General features: G+C 37.4%; 1 protein-coding gene across 1 annotated transcript in view; it reads left to right on the top strand.

The window, feature by feature from the left end:
* Positions 1-14684: 14684 nt before the first annotated feature.
* Positions 14685-17397, top strand: part of SLC17A6 (solute carrier family 17 member 6) — a 31356-nt gene continuing 28643 nt past the window's right edge. The window contains exon 1 of the mRNA XM_084894734.1: positions 14685-14964. Coding sequence (XP_084750860.1) covers positions 14879-14964 — 86 coding nt within the window. The 5' untranslated portion in view covers positions 14685-14878. The remainder of the gene's footprint in view (positions 14965-17397) is intronic.

The following is a 17397-nucleotide window of genomic DNA, read 5'->3' on the forward strand; positions in this document are numbered from 1 at the left end:
TCTGTCTTCCCCTTGCAAACCTAACCTGACACCATATTAGAAAGACTACTGGTAAGTGCAGATCCAGTTAACCAGGTTGACACTATGCAAACTGCCATCTAGACAAGCCAACAAAGCTTTGTCATCTGAACAATGTGATTAAAAACAAAACAAAAAAAACCAAAAAACTTAATTTGCCCATTCAGCATGGCTCAGTGGTTGAGCATCAACCCATGAACCAGGAGGTCACAAGTTCAATTCCTAGTCAACGGGAATGCCAATGATTCTCTCATCATTGTTTCTGTCTCTGCCTTTTTGAAATCAATAAAAACATATTTAAAATATTCTGAAAAGTCACATACCAGAGTACATATTTGTATTATTCCAATAATAAATTCTAGAAGAGGCAAAAGAATAGTTACAGAAAAATGGATCAAGGGCACAAGGCTAGGTGTGAGGTGGGACTGACAAAAAAAAAAAAAAAAAAAAGGCATGACAGGAGATTTAGGAATGAAGGAAATCCATGGTAATGGTGTACCTATTTACAATAACTTTTTATATATGGGTATTCATTTGTCAAAACTCATCCATCTCAACCTCAGATGAGTAACATCTATATATGTCAATGGCATCAACTAAATTCTAAAAATTCTGAAGTAGATATTATTACACCACCAATATCATCGGGCATTAAATAGATAGCCATAGGTCTCCTCTCCAAGTTGGGGTGTGCTTCTGATTCTTAACTTGGTTTTCCTAACTAGCCAAAATAATATCCAATATTAAGGATAATGTAAATGAATGCAAAATTCTACTGAGCCAGAAAGTACCTAAATCTATCTTGGTCTCCATTGTAGAAACTGTAGTTCAGATAAAGTAGCAATTTGGTGACGACAATGCCACAAAATTGATGCTGCAAAAACAAAGTCCGCTTTCTCTTTCACAGGTCTTACTCTAAGACTCTTGGCTCAGGAGAAAATTACATGACTGTATCCAATACACCTTTAGGCATCTACATTTGTCGAATGAATGGAACATAATTATTTATTGTGTGCTTACCATTATACATCATCCTTATATTATTCTCTTTTTGAGGTATTATTTGAACTAAAGAAAAAAAATTAGTCACAGAAGTACACTAACCTATCAAGGTATTGCTAATAAATGCCAGAAAGAGGATCTGGGTTTTTTTATTTTTATGAAAATGCATTTTTTAAAAATATTAACAATGGTAGTGACATATCATACCACTTATCATCACGCCACTCCAATATCTACATTATTTTAATATCTTTAATAATGAACAATGGATTCACCATATTTTCATTTTTGACTTAACATATCACACACATACTTGGAAATAAATCTACAGTTGACTCTTGAACAACATAGATTTGAACTGTGTAGGCCTGCTTATACATAGATCTTTTCCCCCCAATAAATGTGCAGTTGGTAGTTTGTATTCCTGGACCAGAAAGAGGATTTAGGTTCAGGGCTAAGTAGACTGGTTCTTAATTACTATGCTATATTTTCCACTATGTGCCCACTTCCATATATAATATTTGTACAGGAGGAACTTCTGAGAAATAAAATGTAGTGATAGTGGTCCAACATTATATTCTGGCAGAGCAGGTCATTTTAATGGATGGCATCTCCTATGGCTTTCCTTGTCCCCAGGCTGAGACCTTTTGAGTCTTTTATTGCTACTCTATTTGTCACAAAATTTTCTAAGAACACTTCCAACCTCACTCCTGTACTCTGGCAAAACCAGTCTTTCTTAGAAACTTCAAAGTGCTAGGATAGTGGGGATCTGAAGTGAGAAATATGCATTTATGTGCTGTGCACCATGCTAACTCAAGCATTTTACATATTATGTACTATTTTATTTGTCAAGACATTTTTGTAAAATAGGGATTGCTATCTTTATAGCATAAATAAAGAAACTGAGGCTCAGGTGGAGAGTTTCTCAAGACTGTAACAATGGGGCCAATGTTTATTTGTTTGTTTGTTTTTAAACCTACTCAAAAATGAATTAGCTATCTGCTTTTAAAAAGTAGTTTAAGTAGTTGGAGGTTTCACTTCCAACACAAAGGATTTCTGAAGGCTGCCCTGGAATATTTGTGACATAAGTTGACATACTGGGACAGATATGATTGTTATTCTCATAAACAGTGAGAAAACAAGAGGCAAGATGCTAGTAAAAGCCAGTAAAGGAGAAGCAAGGATACAAACAGGGCTGTGCCGAGAGAGACAACTCCAGTATGTCAGCAGCAAGTGGCTTTGATGCATCTCTGACGGATCCTGGATCCTGAAAGAGTAGGGCTTGAGGTATGGGAATGAAATGCCTGCATCAGCTGTGTCCTTGCAGCAGGAAGATTCCAGGGGGAAGGGAGAAGGGGGCTGGACGCACCATGCTTGCTCACAGTTTCTTATCTTGGCAAAATGTTCTTCCTAGAATTATAGAAGTCACTTTGCTTCTTATGGAATCACCAACATATTGAAGGGGGAAAATTACAAGGGTTAGCTGCAGGAGTTTTTAAATAAGAGGACAAAGGGGGTTTCACTTAAAAACAAGTCAGGCAATGTGTGTTCTTAATCACTCGCTTTTTGTACTGGACCCTCAATTTCCATTAATCTCTTCTTCCTTATATCCTTCACTATTATTTTTTCATCTTCTAATCATCTGATCAGAACAACCCAGTGAAACTTCTCACCATTGATAACTGTCTCATTCCTTGTTTGGAAGAGACATAAAATGTTCTTCTAGGACAAATCTGCAGAATCAGGACATAAAGTTTTGAAGGAACAAAAAAAGACATGACATAATTCCTTAGTTGTACAGAAATCTGTGCTGCAGCAGCAATTATCCACCAGCTTTTACATAGCAATTTTTAGGAATTTAAAACTATTTTACATCTATAGTTTTATCAATACTATATTCAAATATGACATTGTCCTTACTCATATTTTATTCAAATGTTAAACAAATAGTATGACAGAGAAGAACAAAAAATCATATTAGAAAACAGCTCAAAACACAGATGAATGAGGCTAAATGGGAGAAAAAAAAGACAGGACATCCAAAGCAAGTTAGGGATTACCATCCTTAGACACTGTCAATCTACATTATTGGCAGAGAAATATGAAGTGGAGTATGAGTTAGTGAGAGAAAAAGAAAAACAAACAAACAGGTTACATAAATAGCATGATTAACTTAAACCCCTATCAGTTAAGATAGCTACTTCACCAGGCTACAATGGCCTGAAACTAGACATTTATTATCTTAGATACAAGATGTCTCAGAAATAGACAGTTCCGGGACTTTCTCTGTTTTAATTATACCAGCAATACCACCAGCCATTCTTTCCTTCCACTCTGCCATGCTTCAGTGCTGGCTTTTATTCTCATTTTCATGATTTCGTGTATGAGAGGGCTTACAATATATCTCTAATTGTCATGGTGGTATTTGAAGCAGGAAGAGGGTGTATTAGTCAGAAACCTTAATTGAAGATAATAAATTCACTCATGCTAGTTTAAGCTTAAAAGTAACTTACAGTGTATTCAAAAGCTTGTGAAGCTATTGGAAGGATGGGGGGAAGGACCCCCCCGCCCCGCATTAGCCTCTAGGAGAAAATGTCAAAATCCGACTGCAAAACACACCAAAAACTTCCAGCAGTGCCACTGCTTAGCACAAAATTCCAGAAACCGGGTTTCTTAAAACTTGAATTTCCTACAAAACCCGCATTGACAATGTGTCCCCAGCCCGTGGATGACCCGCAGTCAGGTCTGCCTAGTCCTGAGCCGGTTCCTGAGGACACGAGACCTTTAGTGGCAAACCACCACTAGGAAACAGCCACCGTTGACACCGATGACACCGATAATACCAAAATCCAGGTACCTCAACCATCAACCACCTACAATAACAAATGGAAACCACACGGACCTTGTTTTCCATCAGGGCTCCCTCTCAGGTGGTTTCCATGAGGGCGGCGGGGAGGTGGGGCTCGGATTGCATACCCAGTTACAAGAGCCTCTCTTCTGCATCGAGCAATTCAAAAGATAATGAGAGTCCTGAACACAGTACTCAAATGTCTACTTCAAAGGGGGAGGGGCAGTGGTTGTTTGCCACCAGTGTCAGTGGAGGAGTCCATTGGCCATGTCTGCCACAAGGACTCACAGAAATCTACTATATATTTTTCTATGTTGACACCAAATTGGGTCTGCAACAGTCATTCTCTTGCTGTTGTTTGGTTGTTTTTATTCGTTTTCATGTGGATTTTTTTTTCTCTTCAAGATAAGGTCTGCAGGTCATCAGCACAGAATTGACTGAGATTTAAACACACACACACACACACACACCCACACATACCACACACCACTGATATTTTACTAGCACATTTAGAATCCTTGACTCACTCTGGAAATATAAGTCACAGTCCCTGGGAGTTGAGGCCTGAGGGGAATCTGTCAGTCCTCCCAAAACCTGTGTGATTCATGACTCACTTTAGAAAGGAAATGACATTTCCACCAGAGTTTTAAACTGGGTCAGTCTGGTGGCAAACCTGTGCCACTGAATTGTCACTATGCTGTAAAGGCCATGCAGAAATGAAAATCACATGCTCTTCAATGGGCATAGTTGGTCCAGAACACCCATTTATTCTTAGGGTGGTGAATAATTTTCAATTTTAAAGCTGCCTTTTTATGTTCATGCAACATAATTTTTTCCCTAGACTGTGGAGAAGCACTTAAGAAGCTGCAAGATCCTGAGGAGTCGCCAGCCCTCCTCACACTGAGACGCTGTTGCCCAAAGCCACACTTCACCAATAGGAACCAGACCTGCATCGCCTGGTCTATTCACTGCCCTCCCAGAAGTCTTTCTCCTTCTCCAAGAGGCTCCTGAGGGCCTGAAACAGATTGAATTTTCTGAACCTTCTATTTACAAAATTCTGGTTTTAAATAGGATTGTAAAGGTTTATTTTTTTTTTTATCAGAGAAATGTACACTTGAAGCCTATGTGATCCTATTGACCAATGGCACCTAAATAATTGTAATTGAAATGGTCATGGGGATGTAAAATATAGCATAGGGGATACAGTCAATAATATTGTCACTACTGTGAATGGTGACAGATGGATACTAAAATTATTGGGGTGAACACTTCCTTAAGTATATAAATATCTAATCACTATGTTGTACACCTGAAACTAATATAATAACAAATGCCAATCCTCACTGAAAAGGAAAGAAAAATATTCTATAAAAAGGTTGTAATACAGGAAATTATTTGGGAGCAGTGGTGTTAGGCAGCACTTTGGTTGGGCTGTCTAGCTCCTTTGGTTAGAGAAAATCTCTGATGTGCACAAGGCCACTGGTACCTACTGATCTGCAACACTATTCTTGGGCCCAGATTGCAATCCTAGATTTGGCAGATAACCTGGTTCATTCATTCACTTACCCAACCAGAAGCCAGCGACTGATAAAAATATATTAATACTAATTAACAATTGTTAAACACTTGAATGTGCCGGGCACTGTGAGCTGTGTGTTTTTCATAAAGGATCTCATTTAATCCTCACAACATTTGCTTGAGGTAAGTAATGTTATTTTAGCCACCTCATATGAGAAAACTGAGACTTGAGCAGAGTAAGAAACTTACTCAAGGAGGATTCAGTCTCAGGCAACCTGAGTTCCTATCATACTAACAAGAGTTCCTGCCCCTATGGAGTGTGTAGCTCTACAGGGAGCCAGATACTAAATGACAATTACCTAAAATGCATGCAAATATTATTTGAGGGCAATAATTAATCAGTATACAATTGTGACAAGGGCTGAATTAAAGGATTGAGGACTTTTAGATTTTCTTGAGGATGTCAGAAAACACCTCCCTGAGGAAGTGACACCTAACCTGAGATGCAAATGTTGAGGAGCTAAATAAAAAGTGGGAGGATACTGAACTTTCCAAGCAGAGACATGACTATATATATATATATATATATATATATATATATATATATATATGAAGAAGAAACCAACATTGATTGACTGATTAATAACAATCAGGTTACACTAAGACCTTTATAAAGATTGTCTCTTTTAACCCACACAAAAGCCCTTTAAGGTAAATATTATAATCCCCATTTCACTTATGCAGAAACTGAAACTGGGTATAATTAGTAACGTAACAAAAGCCATCCACCCAATAAGAGTGGGGCAGAGCCTGGACCTATGCAGTCTAGCTGTAAAATTTATATTCTTCATTAAATGTTTTATAAGTGAGAAGGAGCCTTATACATATTTGTAGTGGGTTGAATAGTGTCTCTCAAAAATTCCTACTTCCTCAGAATGTGACCTTATATGGATGATGAGGTGAAATTTGGGTCTTGAGATAAAATCAATTTAGATTTAGAGTGGACCCCAAATCCTGGGACTGCTGGTCTTATAAGAAGAGAGGACAAAGAGACAGAGAAGAAAGCAAAGTAAAGACAAAGGCAGAGATCTGAGTGACACATATGTAAATTAAGGAGCTACAGGGGTTGCCCCTAACCACTAGAATTTAAGAGAAAAGTATGGGATGATGTCTCCCTCCCAGAAGGCACCAATCCTGCTGACTTCTTGAGCTTGGACGCCTAGCTTCCTAAACTGTAAAAGGATAAATTTCCATTATTTTAACGTGGTAATTGGTTATGGCAGCCCTAGGAAACTAACAAAATTCCTTTTTCTATAAGGGGGCCTGGTAATAAAGATTAGAAGATTGATTTATTCATCCCTGTTCAGAGTTTATAATGTCAGATATTATGGCAAGAATTATGAAAAATGCATATAATACACATATGGACTCCATTTTCAAATACCAAACAGTAGGAAGTGACAAATATCATATAAGAGGTTTAGATAAAAAATAATAATCCCAATATAACAATATCTCTCATCTATTACATAATTATGTGTCAGACACTGTGAAAGGTAGATTGCATGCATTATTTAATTGATTATGTTAAGGGTAGGTATACCTTATTCCATCTAACAGATAAGAAACTAAGACAGCCCTCCTGTTTTGGCTCAGTGGTTGAATCAGAAGGTTATGGTTCCATTCCGGGCCAGGGCACATGCCTGGATTGTGAGCTTGGTCTCCAATGTGGAGCGTACAAGAGGCAACCAATCCATCCATGATTCTCTCTCATCATTGATGTTTCTATCTCTCTCTCCCTCTCTCTGAAATCAATAAAAATATATTTAAAAAAAATAGAAACCAAGGCACCATTAATTGCAATTATATTATCAGAGGTTGTACATTTCTTCCAATGACAGGACTGGATCTCAATTTCCAGTGAGTGAATAAAAGAAAGAACTTCCTTAAAGAGAATGCATGTGACCTGGGTCTTGAATGATGATTAATGTGGCCACTGATGAGTGGGGGGAAAGGGAAATGGCATTATCAGAAGAGTGAAGGTAAGCATAGGGCAGAGGAGCAGGGGATGGAGCTTTGGTGACTAACACAGTGCCCTGATTCATCAGACTGTGTAGAACACTAAACAGGAAAAGTGGGCAGTCAACTTGGAATGATAGCTTCAGAAACAGTTGTTGACCAATGAGCATATGTCAGGAAAACCTAAGAAAATTCTTTATAATATTCAGTATTATAGGAAAATATTTTGGAAGTTTGAGGTTCATGATTTCAATCTTTCTAATATTATGCTCAATGATTACTCCTATATGACCCTACCCTCCTTCAAGTGTTTCTAAATTTACATCTAAACCTTAACTCTCTTTATCATTTTCATTTCATTTATCTATCCAAGTGCATTTAAGTTAACATATCAATTCCAGCTCAAATTTCGCTTAACTATTAATTAAAAGGGGTTAATTGACTCAAAAGTTTGGATAGGCTAGTTACTGAGGTTTCAGGTGTGATTTGATAAGTCTCTGACTTTATTTCTCTACAATAAATCATTGAAGGGATTGGCGCTGAATACCCAGTCTCAGTAAATGACCACAACCTCACCATTTTATACAATAAGAGCTACCCACTATAGTTCTTACCACAGTGTAATAGTCCCACAGGCAAGCACAAAAAAGTATTCAAGTTGTGGTACAAACTTTAAACACAAATTTATCTGCCATTTTATTTTTTATGTTAGTAAAGAAGCTACACATATGATATGAATATCATTTGAAGAATGCTTACATGTTTACTTTTCAACAATTTAAATCAACCTATCAAGACAAATAAATCTTTCTTTTTTATGACCACTAGAGAGCAGCAGTGAGAAAATATTTATAATGGTCACTGTATTTCATTATATTTTTATTGTTATTGTTTTTACTTCTCCAAAATTATGATTAAAGCATGTGTATAGAAGAAAATGTTGGGTATTTTAATTATTCTGTCCTATTACCCAACTATGTACTCACATCTTTACTTTGGAAAATATCACTCTAAATATTCTAGAAGTGAAATCTTCCCACCTTTTGTCTCTGACAGTTTAAGTAACTTGGAAAATAGTGTGAAGAAGTTAAACAGAAAGTCCCTAGGTGCTTACAGCCAAGAGGGAGATTTCAATAATATTAGTTGTTTTGCTTCAAGGAAGACAGTATTCCACAACCTGGCATGACAAGCATAGGGTACCCAAGGGAGGGAATCAGTAACCCAAGATGATGAAAGTAAACTAGGATTTTATAGAACCTAGGAAGAGAGAGACATTTTAATCAGACATGAGTTCATCAGACCCCCCAATATTATGTCTTATTATTTAATCTATTTCTTTATCTGTAAAATACATTTAGTCATGGTGATCTCTACCTTGGTCTTCTTCATATTGACGTATTTAGTATTTCTTTTGTTCTCTTTACAAGTTGAATCTCTTTTCTATTTGCAATTTTTCTCAACATTCTCTTATACAATCAAACCTTTTACTTTAGGAAAATATTTTTGAGACCTTAAAGACACTGATGCTTTCAAAGTCCTTCTCTGATTTCATTTTATTACTCTATGTATATAGTATGAGATACAAAAATAAAAATAAAAGACTTTCCTCACAATAAGAAAACAGTATTTGGTCTCCATTCCTTTAAAAGGTGCGTTTTCCAGAGGCTCAATGGCATGCTGTGAATAGGGTTTTTATTTCCTTGAATGAAGAAATAAAGAACTGGAATTAAATGTATAAATCTTTCTAATGTTAAAATACAGCGTAAGATACACACAGATACAACACATTGCATATGTAACTATAAACATACATTTTTGATAGTTAAATATATGTTTAAGATTACAATGTACATTTATTTAAAACTTTCTGCTTCCAGATTTTTACCCAGACAGATCACAGAGAAATCAGAAGTTATTTTATACTAGGTCACTAAATATAGCAGTGCAAAGTAGTGGGCATTATGTGCACAGACGTGTGTAAAACAAGCAATTATTGTTCTATTTCTGGCCCTCAAAAATTTTTATAATGGAAATTTCTTGAAAATATCTCTGAGGCTAGCACTTAAAAGTAAAGTGAAATAAAGCTGACCTAAAAACTATCTCCTTAAAAATACCTGGTAAGAAAAAATTAACAGATGAATCCTAGAGCTTACTTGTATAACCTCAACCTGAAAGATGTGTAGGATTTACATGCACATTATTTAGAAATTCAAAGTCAAATAAAACCATATTGTAAAACTTTTAAACGCAGTTTTTCTTTTTAGTAATGTGCACTCTCTACATTTATTATAAAAAGCTATAAAACTCTGCTGAATTAATTGATTTACTATAGCACAAAGGACCAAACCTATTATAGATGCAAATATCTCTTGAGTGAATATTTGTTGAAATCATAAATGGAAAATGTAACCTCAGAATTAGAAATCTTGAAATGTTTTTTGAAATAAATTTTCCTTAAAAACACCTTAGAAATATTTATAAGTAACATTAAGTATGATGCTTCATATATGTATATGTGCATATATTGTACATACACACACTCAATGAAAAGGAAACTTATCAAACATATTACAATTTTGAAATAATCACACAATTATCACAATTTATTCTACTGTGATTAGAAACCTTAACCCATTTTTCCACATTATTTCTATGCCATTTGTAAATCTTCTTAATGGAGTGAAGTTTCATATAATAACTGGTTAACTGAGGAATTCTCATAAAAAGAAGTTATTTCTAAAAGACATTTAGTACTTGGTCAGGCAATAGCAAATATATCGCTGACAAAGATATTTGATATTTTAGCTATATATTTTAATTATTCAAATCTCAGAAAGAAGGAGGAGGGGATTGTAGAAAAAGGAAAAAGGGGACTAGGGGGAGGATAAGAAAGAAAATAGTAGTTTTAATTACATAATGAAGTACTGCAATTGCTCCTAAAATAATAATGTAGCCTTCCACCAGAGGGCAACATTTGCAAGATATTTAAATAGTCTCGCCAAAGTATTTCTTCACACAAGGTCAAAAACAAATGAAAGCCATTTACAGTGCTATTAGGTAATATCTTATGTGACTTTCAGAGAATACTATGAAGCAATTATTTAAACAATTGCATATAAAACTTAACTTCTACTACATATAAAACTTAACGAACAATAAATTTACTCTTCTTTAAACATATAAGAAGATTGAACTTTGAGAAAAGAGCACATTTCTCTATTATATTATTGGGAATTTTCTCAGTTCATTACTAACCATTAAGAAAATGGTTATTACCATATACAATAAGAAAATAATGGGGTAAAAGAAACAAAGAAAACATGGTCTTACATCAATGAAGAAATTAATGAAAAAGTGACAGAATTTTACAAGTGGAAGCGATGATAGAGATCACTTACTAAAAGCATTAATTTGTACGGATTAGGAAACTGACATTTATTAAAGTTAAGTGAATCAAAGTCACAGGGATGATAATCAGCAAATTCAGGACCCAAATCCAGGTCAGCTGATTTCACATTTCATACTCTCCACTGCTGATATTCAAAGTGCGATCCATGGGCAAGAGGCCCTGGAAACGTATTAAAATTGCTGAATCTTGGGCTCCACTGTGGATCTGATGAATCAGAATCTGTATTTTAACAAGATTTTAAATGGTGAGAAACTACTCAACACATGCTGCTGCTTCATTCCTGGTTTCATGACTTCAGGCAATTCATTAAAATTCATTTTCCTCCTCAATAAAATTAGACTGAAACTAGTTTATTTTGAATAATAATTGCAAGGAATAAATGAAATCATGTAAGTGAAAGTCACTTGAAAGTGTTAATATGATACACATATTAGTTGTAGTCAGTGAAACCTTTCCTTTTATTTTTAAGAGTGCGTGGCAAGAGCCGTCAGCTGGCTTGGCTCAGTGGATAGTGTCGGCCTGCAGATTGAAGGGTCCTGGGCTCTATTCCAATCAAGGGCACATATCTTGGTTTCAAGCTTGATCTCCAGCCTTAGTCCAGGCATCTGCAGGAGGCAATAAATCGATCTGTCACTCTCATATTTGTTTCTCCCTGTCTCCCTTTCACTTCCACTATTTCTAAAAGCAAAGGAAATATATCCTCCAGTAAAGATTAAGAACAACAAAAAGAGTGCTTAGGAAGAGGGGATAATTCTCCTATAGGAAGAGGTGACTAATAATTCAAATAAAAGCACTGTTAAAATTGAATGGAAGATATTAGGGATAAGGGAGAGTGTCCAGAGAAGAAAAGGCTTTTTCAGTATCACTATATAATGCCATATGTATAGCTACTAATATTTCCTTTCATAAAGATAAATCTGAAAAAAGTACATGTTCAATGTTTGGATTTTGGAACCACAGTTGAAGAAAATTTGTTGGGTTGGTAAGCAATGTCTGAATATATGTCTCTTATATCAAGAATAGCTATTAATTTAAGAATAGGCTAAATGGCATTCTTTGGTCTCAGGTGGCCTAGTAGCAATTCTTGTAATTTTCCACATACAACATTTTCCATTTGTTTGTGACTTTGCTTAAGATGTCCCTTCTGGTGGGGATACTTTCCAAATACCATCACCTATCTCCACTCAGTTCCACAAGGCTGCCACCATCTTCCTAAGGTTAGGTTTCTCTTAAGACAGACAAGGAAACATCACCTCCTAAAATCTTTCCTGTGTACTTTCACTCCAAGCCTGGGTTTCTTGTCCAATTTTATCCATAGCTATTTGTAATTTGTCTGTTTCCCTTGTATCTTATGAAATCTTTCAGAGGACATTCTCAGAATCTAGTGCAATTCTAGGCACTAAATGAATATTTTCAGAATGAATACATCAATATCAGCAGTAATTCTTATTCAAACACTCACCCAGTTACTCAGAGAATGGAAGAAAGATCCAGATGACATTTACTTCAATAAAGGTGAATGTAATTATTTTACTCTAGAAACAATGCTTTCATGCTGGACTTGTATTGTTTGGTGCCCTGTGAGCTACATATAGTGCAGGCTTAGCAATTGGGTGGTTTAGATCTCTAGACATTTGGGGTGCACTTAGGAGAATCATTTTTTTTTTATCACCATCTAAGCCTCACATATATTTAACCTCTATTTTTTTTTTTTTTTTTTTTTTGCATAACTTTCCAGAATTTCAAAATCATGGGTGTCCCTAAAATCAATTAAGGACATGTAATGAATTTGGTCACTAATGATTTGGAAAACAGATAATTTGTAAAGCACCTAGTTGAGTCATGTCCTGACTAGCTTGAATCTTTTGTTTGGAAGGAGGTAGTTTAGTGTTGGGTTGGGTTTTTTTCCTCCTCATTCTTGATCACCTTTGGGGATAGATACTATTTCCAGGCATTCCAGGGGTTTAGAGATATAATTTCTTATTTTATAGAAGATATATATTTAACACATATGTATATGATAACTATCAAACATATTAATGGTAGAGAGTATTGGCTATTTTTGACATTGCTTTTCAGCTATCCAATCTGTGTATTCATATCCATTGTATTATTTGGCCTATTCAGGGAACATTCTTCCATGATGCTGTGTTTAGGTTTTTACTTCTAAGATTTGATATCAGGATTCCTAAGAAAAATCTACTCCCCCTGTTGATTTAAATAAAATGCAAAGATTTCAACCTTGAGAGTGTGGTTTAAGGACAAACTGTTTTATAATCATTTGCCTGAATTGCATCTAAGAGGATTGTGATTCATGTCAAATGCATAAATAATTAACATCAAGTTAGCATAGTTTTCTTGCTTTACTTAATGAAATAAATTCATTGATACTCTACCTATATATGTGAAATCAAGTCTTACATGAATTTCTATAATTCTACTATAGGAGAATGAGACAAAAATAATATTTTAAAGGAGTAATTTAAAATAAATCTTGAAAATATCATCAGTAATTATTTATTGACAAGCACAATGTATGGCCACAAATTTCATCAGTATATTAATATCTCAGTAGTGTGCTGTGAATTAAGTGAAGAATCATAAAATTCCAAGGAATATATATATATTAAACACATTTTATTTAACCAAGGTCATTGAGGTTGCAGGTATTTTTTTCTTTTTCTTTCTCTCCTTTCCCTTTCTCTCTTTTTTCTCTCCCTCCCTCCTCTCTCTCTCCCTTCCTCCCTTCCTCCCTCCCTCCCTCCCTTCCTTCCTTCCTTCCTTCCTTCCTTCCTTCCTTCCTTCCTTCCTTCCTTCCTTCCTTCCTTCCTTCCTTCCTTTCTTCCTTCCTTCCTTCCTTCCTTCCTTCCTTCATTCCTTCCAGGGGTTAAACCAAAAAGCATGAGCAATATAATTATGCATTTTGTGTACATATGTTTTATATCCAAGGGATCCCAGGTGTCCCCAGAATACCACAGACTTAAGTAAAAATACATTGTTATCTTCCTTACAACGATTTGTCAGCCATGCTGAGCAAAACGTAGATTAGAACAGTCACTTGTCAATTTTTTATAGTCTTCCTCCCTTGCAGCGCCAAATGCACCATTCTCCCTGCAAACTCGGGCGATGATGACATCTTTCCACTTGGTCTCCATAGCATCCGTGTCTGAAGATCCCCAGGAGGCTTCTTGTTCAGGGCGATCAGCCCAGCTCCCCTAGAAAGTTGGCGATCTGGTCAGCCTGAAAGAAGCTTCCCCATTTCCTGGAACTCTGTCCGTGGTGCTGAAACATTCTGACCAGCCGCGCCCCCGAAGGCGCAGCGAAGGAGGAGCAGTCAGCTTGACTGGGGGGAATAAAATCTTCCCTGAAGCTGCCCAAATCAGAACGGTGCGTCTGTTGTTTACTCACGTCCTCAAACGGCAGCGAGCTTTCTCCATCTTAATTCGACTCTACCGCAGAGCAGAGTTGCGCAGGTGTGAATGGAGATCATTGGAAGGAGACAAAACGAATAGCAGCATTGCTCACCTGAGACCTAAGATGCTCCCATGAGTTTTGGAAGCGCTGTGCTCCGCATAGCAAATACACATATTTTTTACAAAATGCTTTTATGTTCCCTTTGTCCTTAACACAAGGGCTCTGTGATATTTCCACCCTTCCGATTAAAAAGCCAGAAGATTGGACAGCAATAAGGCTTCAGCACCAGGAATTCAAATTGTTTTTCAGTGGACTGACTTCCAGGACAAGAACTCATCAGCGCCCGCCCAAATACCATGCGCCCTTTGCCACCGGAACCTCCCCTTCCAATGAGACTTTCTGATTGTGTCTACCAACTCTCCTATTAGGAAACCCGTGGGTTGCATGCAGCTAGCTATTCTGTTGTACTCTGTTCTCACTCTCCCTCCCCTTGCTCACTGGCACTCTTGCTGGAGGCACAGCAATACCATTCCGCTGAGAAGAAAAACCCCACAACCACCTTAAGGGGTTAAGACAATATGCGCAATTCTCGCCTTCTATAGCGATCACTACTTAAATCTGGCAAGAGCCCGACACCAGTCTTTGCAAGAATGGAATCCGTAAAACAAAGGGTTTTGACCCCCGGAAAAGAGGGGCTAAAGAATTTTGCTGGAAAATCCCTCGGCCAGATCTACAGGTAAGAGGAAAGCAAACCCATATTTGCCTGGGGCTCCGCATGCAAAAAATCTGCAGGGCTATTTCCGCAAACCGCGTTGCTTAGGTTGCTTAGAGAGATTGTAATATGATCGGAAAGTCTTTTTTTCTTGCTCATTGATGGATTGGGGCTGCTCTGGAAACCTGCTTGTTTATTCAGGAATGTTGCACTAAATGAACCTGTCTGCTTTGTGCATGTGTGTGTGTGATTTTTGTTTCCGTACCTGCAGATTCTCATCCTTTCCTGCCCATGATTTAGCTATCCTCTTTGCAATTGAAAAATGACCAGTACCTGTTCAAAAAAAAAAAAAAAAAAAAAAAAAAAAAACCTTTCTTTTGGTGCTTATAGTGACACCAAGTTAATTTTTTATCCAGACAAATGAATAAAAAAAATACAATCCTTTAAAAATGAATCAAGAATTTCCAAAGAGTAATGGCAAAAAAACCCGAAATTTAGATCTTAGCTTTAAAACCACTTGAGTAGCGAATCCCCCAGTGGAATCATCCTTCTTTAAAGAAGGAAGAAGAATCAAAACATATCAATAATTGATAGCGAAAGCAGTTCTTCTCTCTGAACTAAGAACAATGTATATGTATATATTTATTATTTGACCTCTCATAGAAGCCTATTTCTTGTATGGGAAAGGTCGCATTACTTATAAGAAAAACCATAATAATAACCAGTTAAATGACTTTGAAAGTGCTGGAAATTTTAAAAAAATAATTTCATCCTCCCTACAATCATTGCACTAATTATGCTGTCAATTCCACCACTTTGTAGCCTTTCAAGATGTATAATGACTACACCCTTTCTTAATATGAACCAAATCAAGAAGAGGGCAGAAATAAAAGGATAAACGAGTTCAAGAGAGTGCTAATTTTCACATTTGGGCAACTGAAGCCTTTGGGAATGGATGGGAAATGTAAAGAAATTGACCAAGGTGCCTCCCCATTTTCCAAATCCCTTTGGTTCTGGTGGGCTTCACGCAGGCTCGGTCATGCACCTATGCGGCACTGCATACCGCAAGGGCCCTGCAGTCCCGCAGCTGCCTGGGAAAGAGCTGTCCTTCCCCAGCCCAACTGCCATCAGGTGGGGAGGTCAGGTGCGGAGTTGGACTTTGCAATATGAGTACAGAAAGCCAATGTGGAATAAGTAAAAATAAAATCTCATTCGTTCCCTTTTCCTCTCCCTGTATGTATTGCCCCGTGTTCTACAATTGGGATTGGACTTTAGGAATGAGCATTCACAGAGCCAAGGATACGTTAGTGACCTATTTCCAGGTGTTACTTACAGAATTTGGAAGTATGACATCCCCCCCCCCCCCGCCCCCTGGTAGCCTCAAATTGCTTGACAGCCATCTCCCAAGCCATGCATTCTTGGAATTGATATTAAAATTTCATTTGCTTTGCCCGTGTGTATGAAAACAATTGTTTCCGGATATATCATTGAAAGGGCGGGTGCATAAAAAGCGATTATATGGTAGATTGGAAATATCTGCCTATTTTAAATAGGGAGGCTCTTTGTTTAAATATTGAGAGTATTCACCTCAAGGGTCCATGGCAATGTCACCCTTCACTTGTTTTTTTAAAAACACAAAACAGAAATTTCACAGTTAAATGGTGGACTAGAACAACATTATGGGGTTTTAGTAAAATCTTTCTGTCCCTCCGCTTTCCCCTACCCCCTTCCCCCAAGGACAAAAGCCTGAAAGGAATCAGGCGGGTGAGATGCAATGCTAATTTAAAAAAGAAAGAAAAGAAAAGAAACCAAAACAAAAACTAAATGTGAGACCTTCTACCTGGGTGTGGAACACCCTACCAGAGTTGATTGAGGGGCGCGTTTGTATACCTGGGATTTGCATTTCAAACCTTTGGAAATGGGCCGGGGACTTTTTTTTTTTCTGGGTGTTTGTAACAGAGATAGTAATGACGCAAGGTTGTGAAGAATTAATTATTCATGTTCTGGCAGCAGAAGGCTTAGGTGTCGGCCATATGTTGCGGAGGCCTTTGTTTCCAACTCCAGGAACGAGGAAAAAGATGTGTAACCTGGAGAGAAAACACTAAATTGGCTCCGGGGGCTGGAGGAAGGGGCCCGAGAGCACGCGGCTCATTCACAGACCACGGCCGCGCGGGCCCCGCACTGGAGAGGCCTCAGTCCCCGGAGGCCCCGGCTCCTTTGTGGGCGGGATCGCGGTGTCCCCACCCTGGAAAGCTTTAACTTGCCTGGGAAGGAAGGGGTAGGACGCGTGCAGAGCCTCGGCTGGGCCGGCCCGCAGCTGGGCAGCTGGAATTAAAAAAAAATAATAAAAAAATAATCCCGGTTAAAGCACTGCGGCGGCCCACACAGTTGCTCAGAAGGCGCTCAGAAGGCGCTTTTGGGGTGATCCTCATAAACTGCAGACCCCGCAAAAAAGTT

The sequence above is a fragment of the Pipistrellus hanaki genome, assembly GCF_964339955.1.
Source record: "Pipistrellus hanaki genome assembly, chromosome: 9".
Classification (NCBI taxonomy): Eukaryota; Metazoa; Chordata; class Mammalia; order Chiroptera; family Vespertilionidae; genus Pipistrellus; species Pipistrellus hanaki.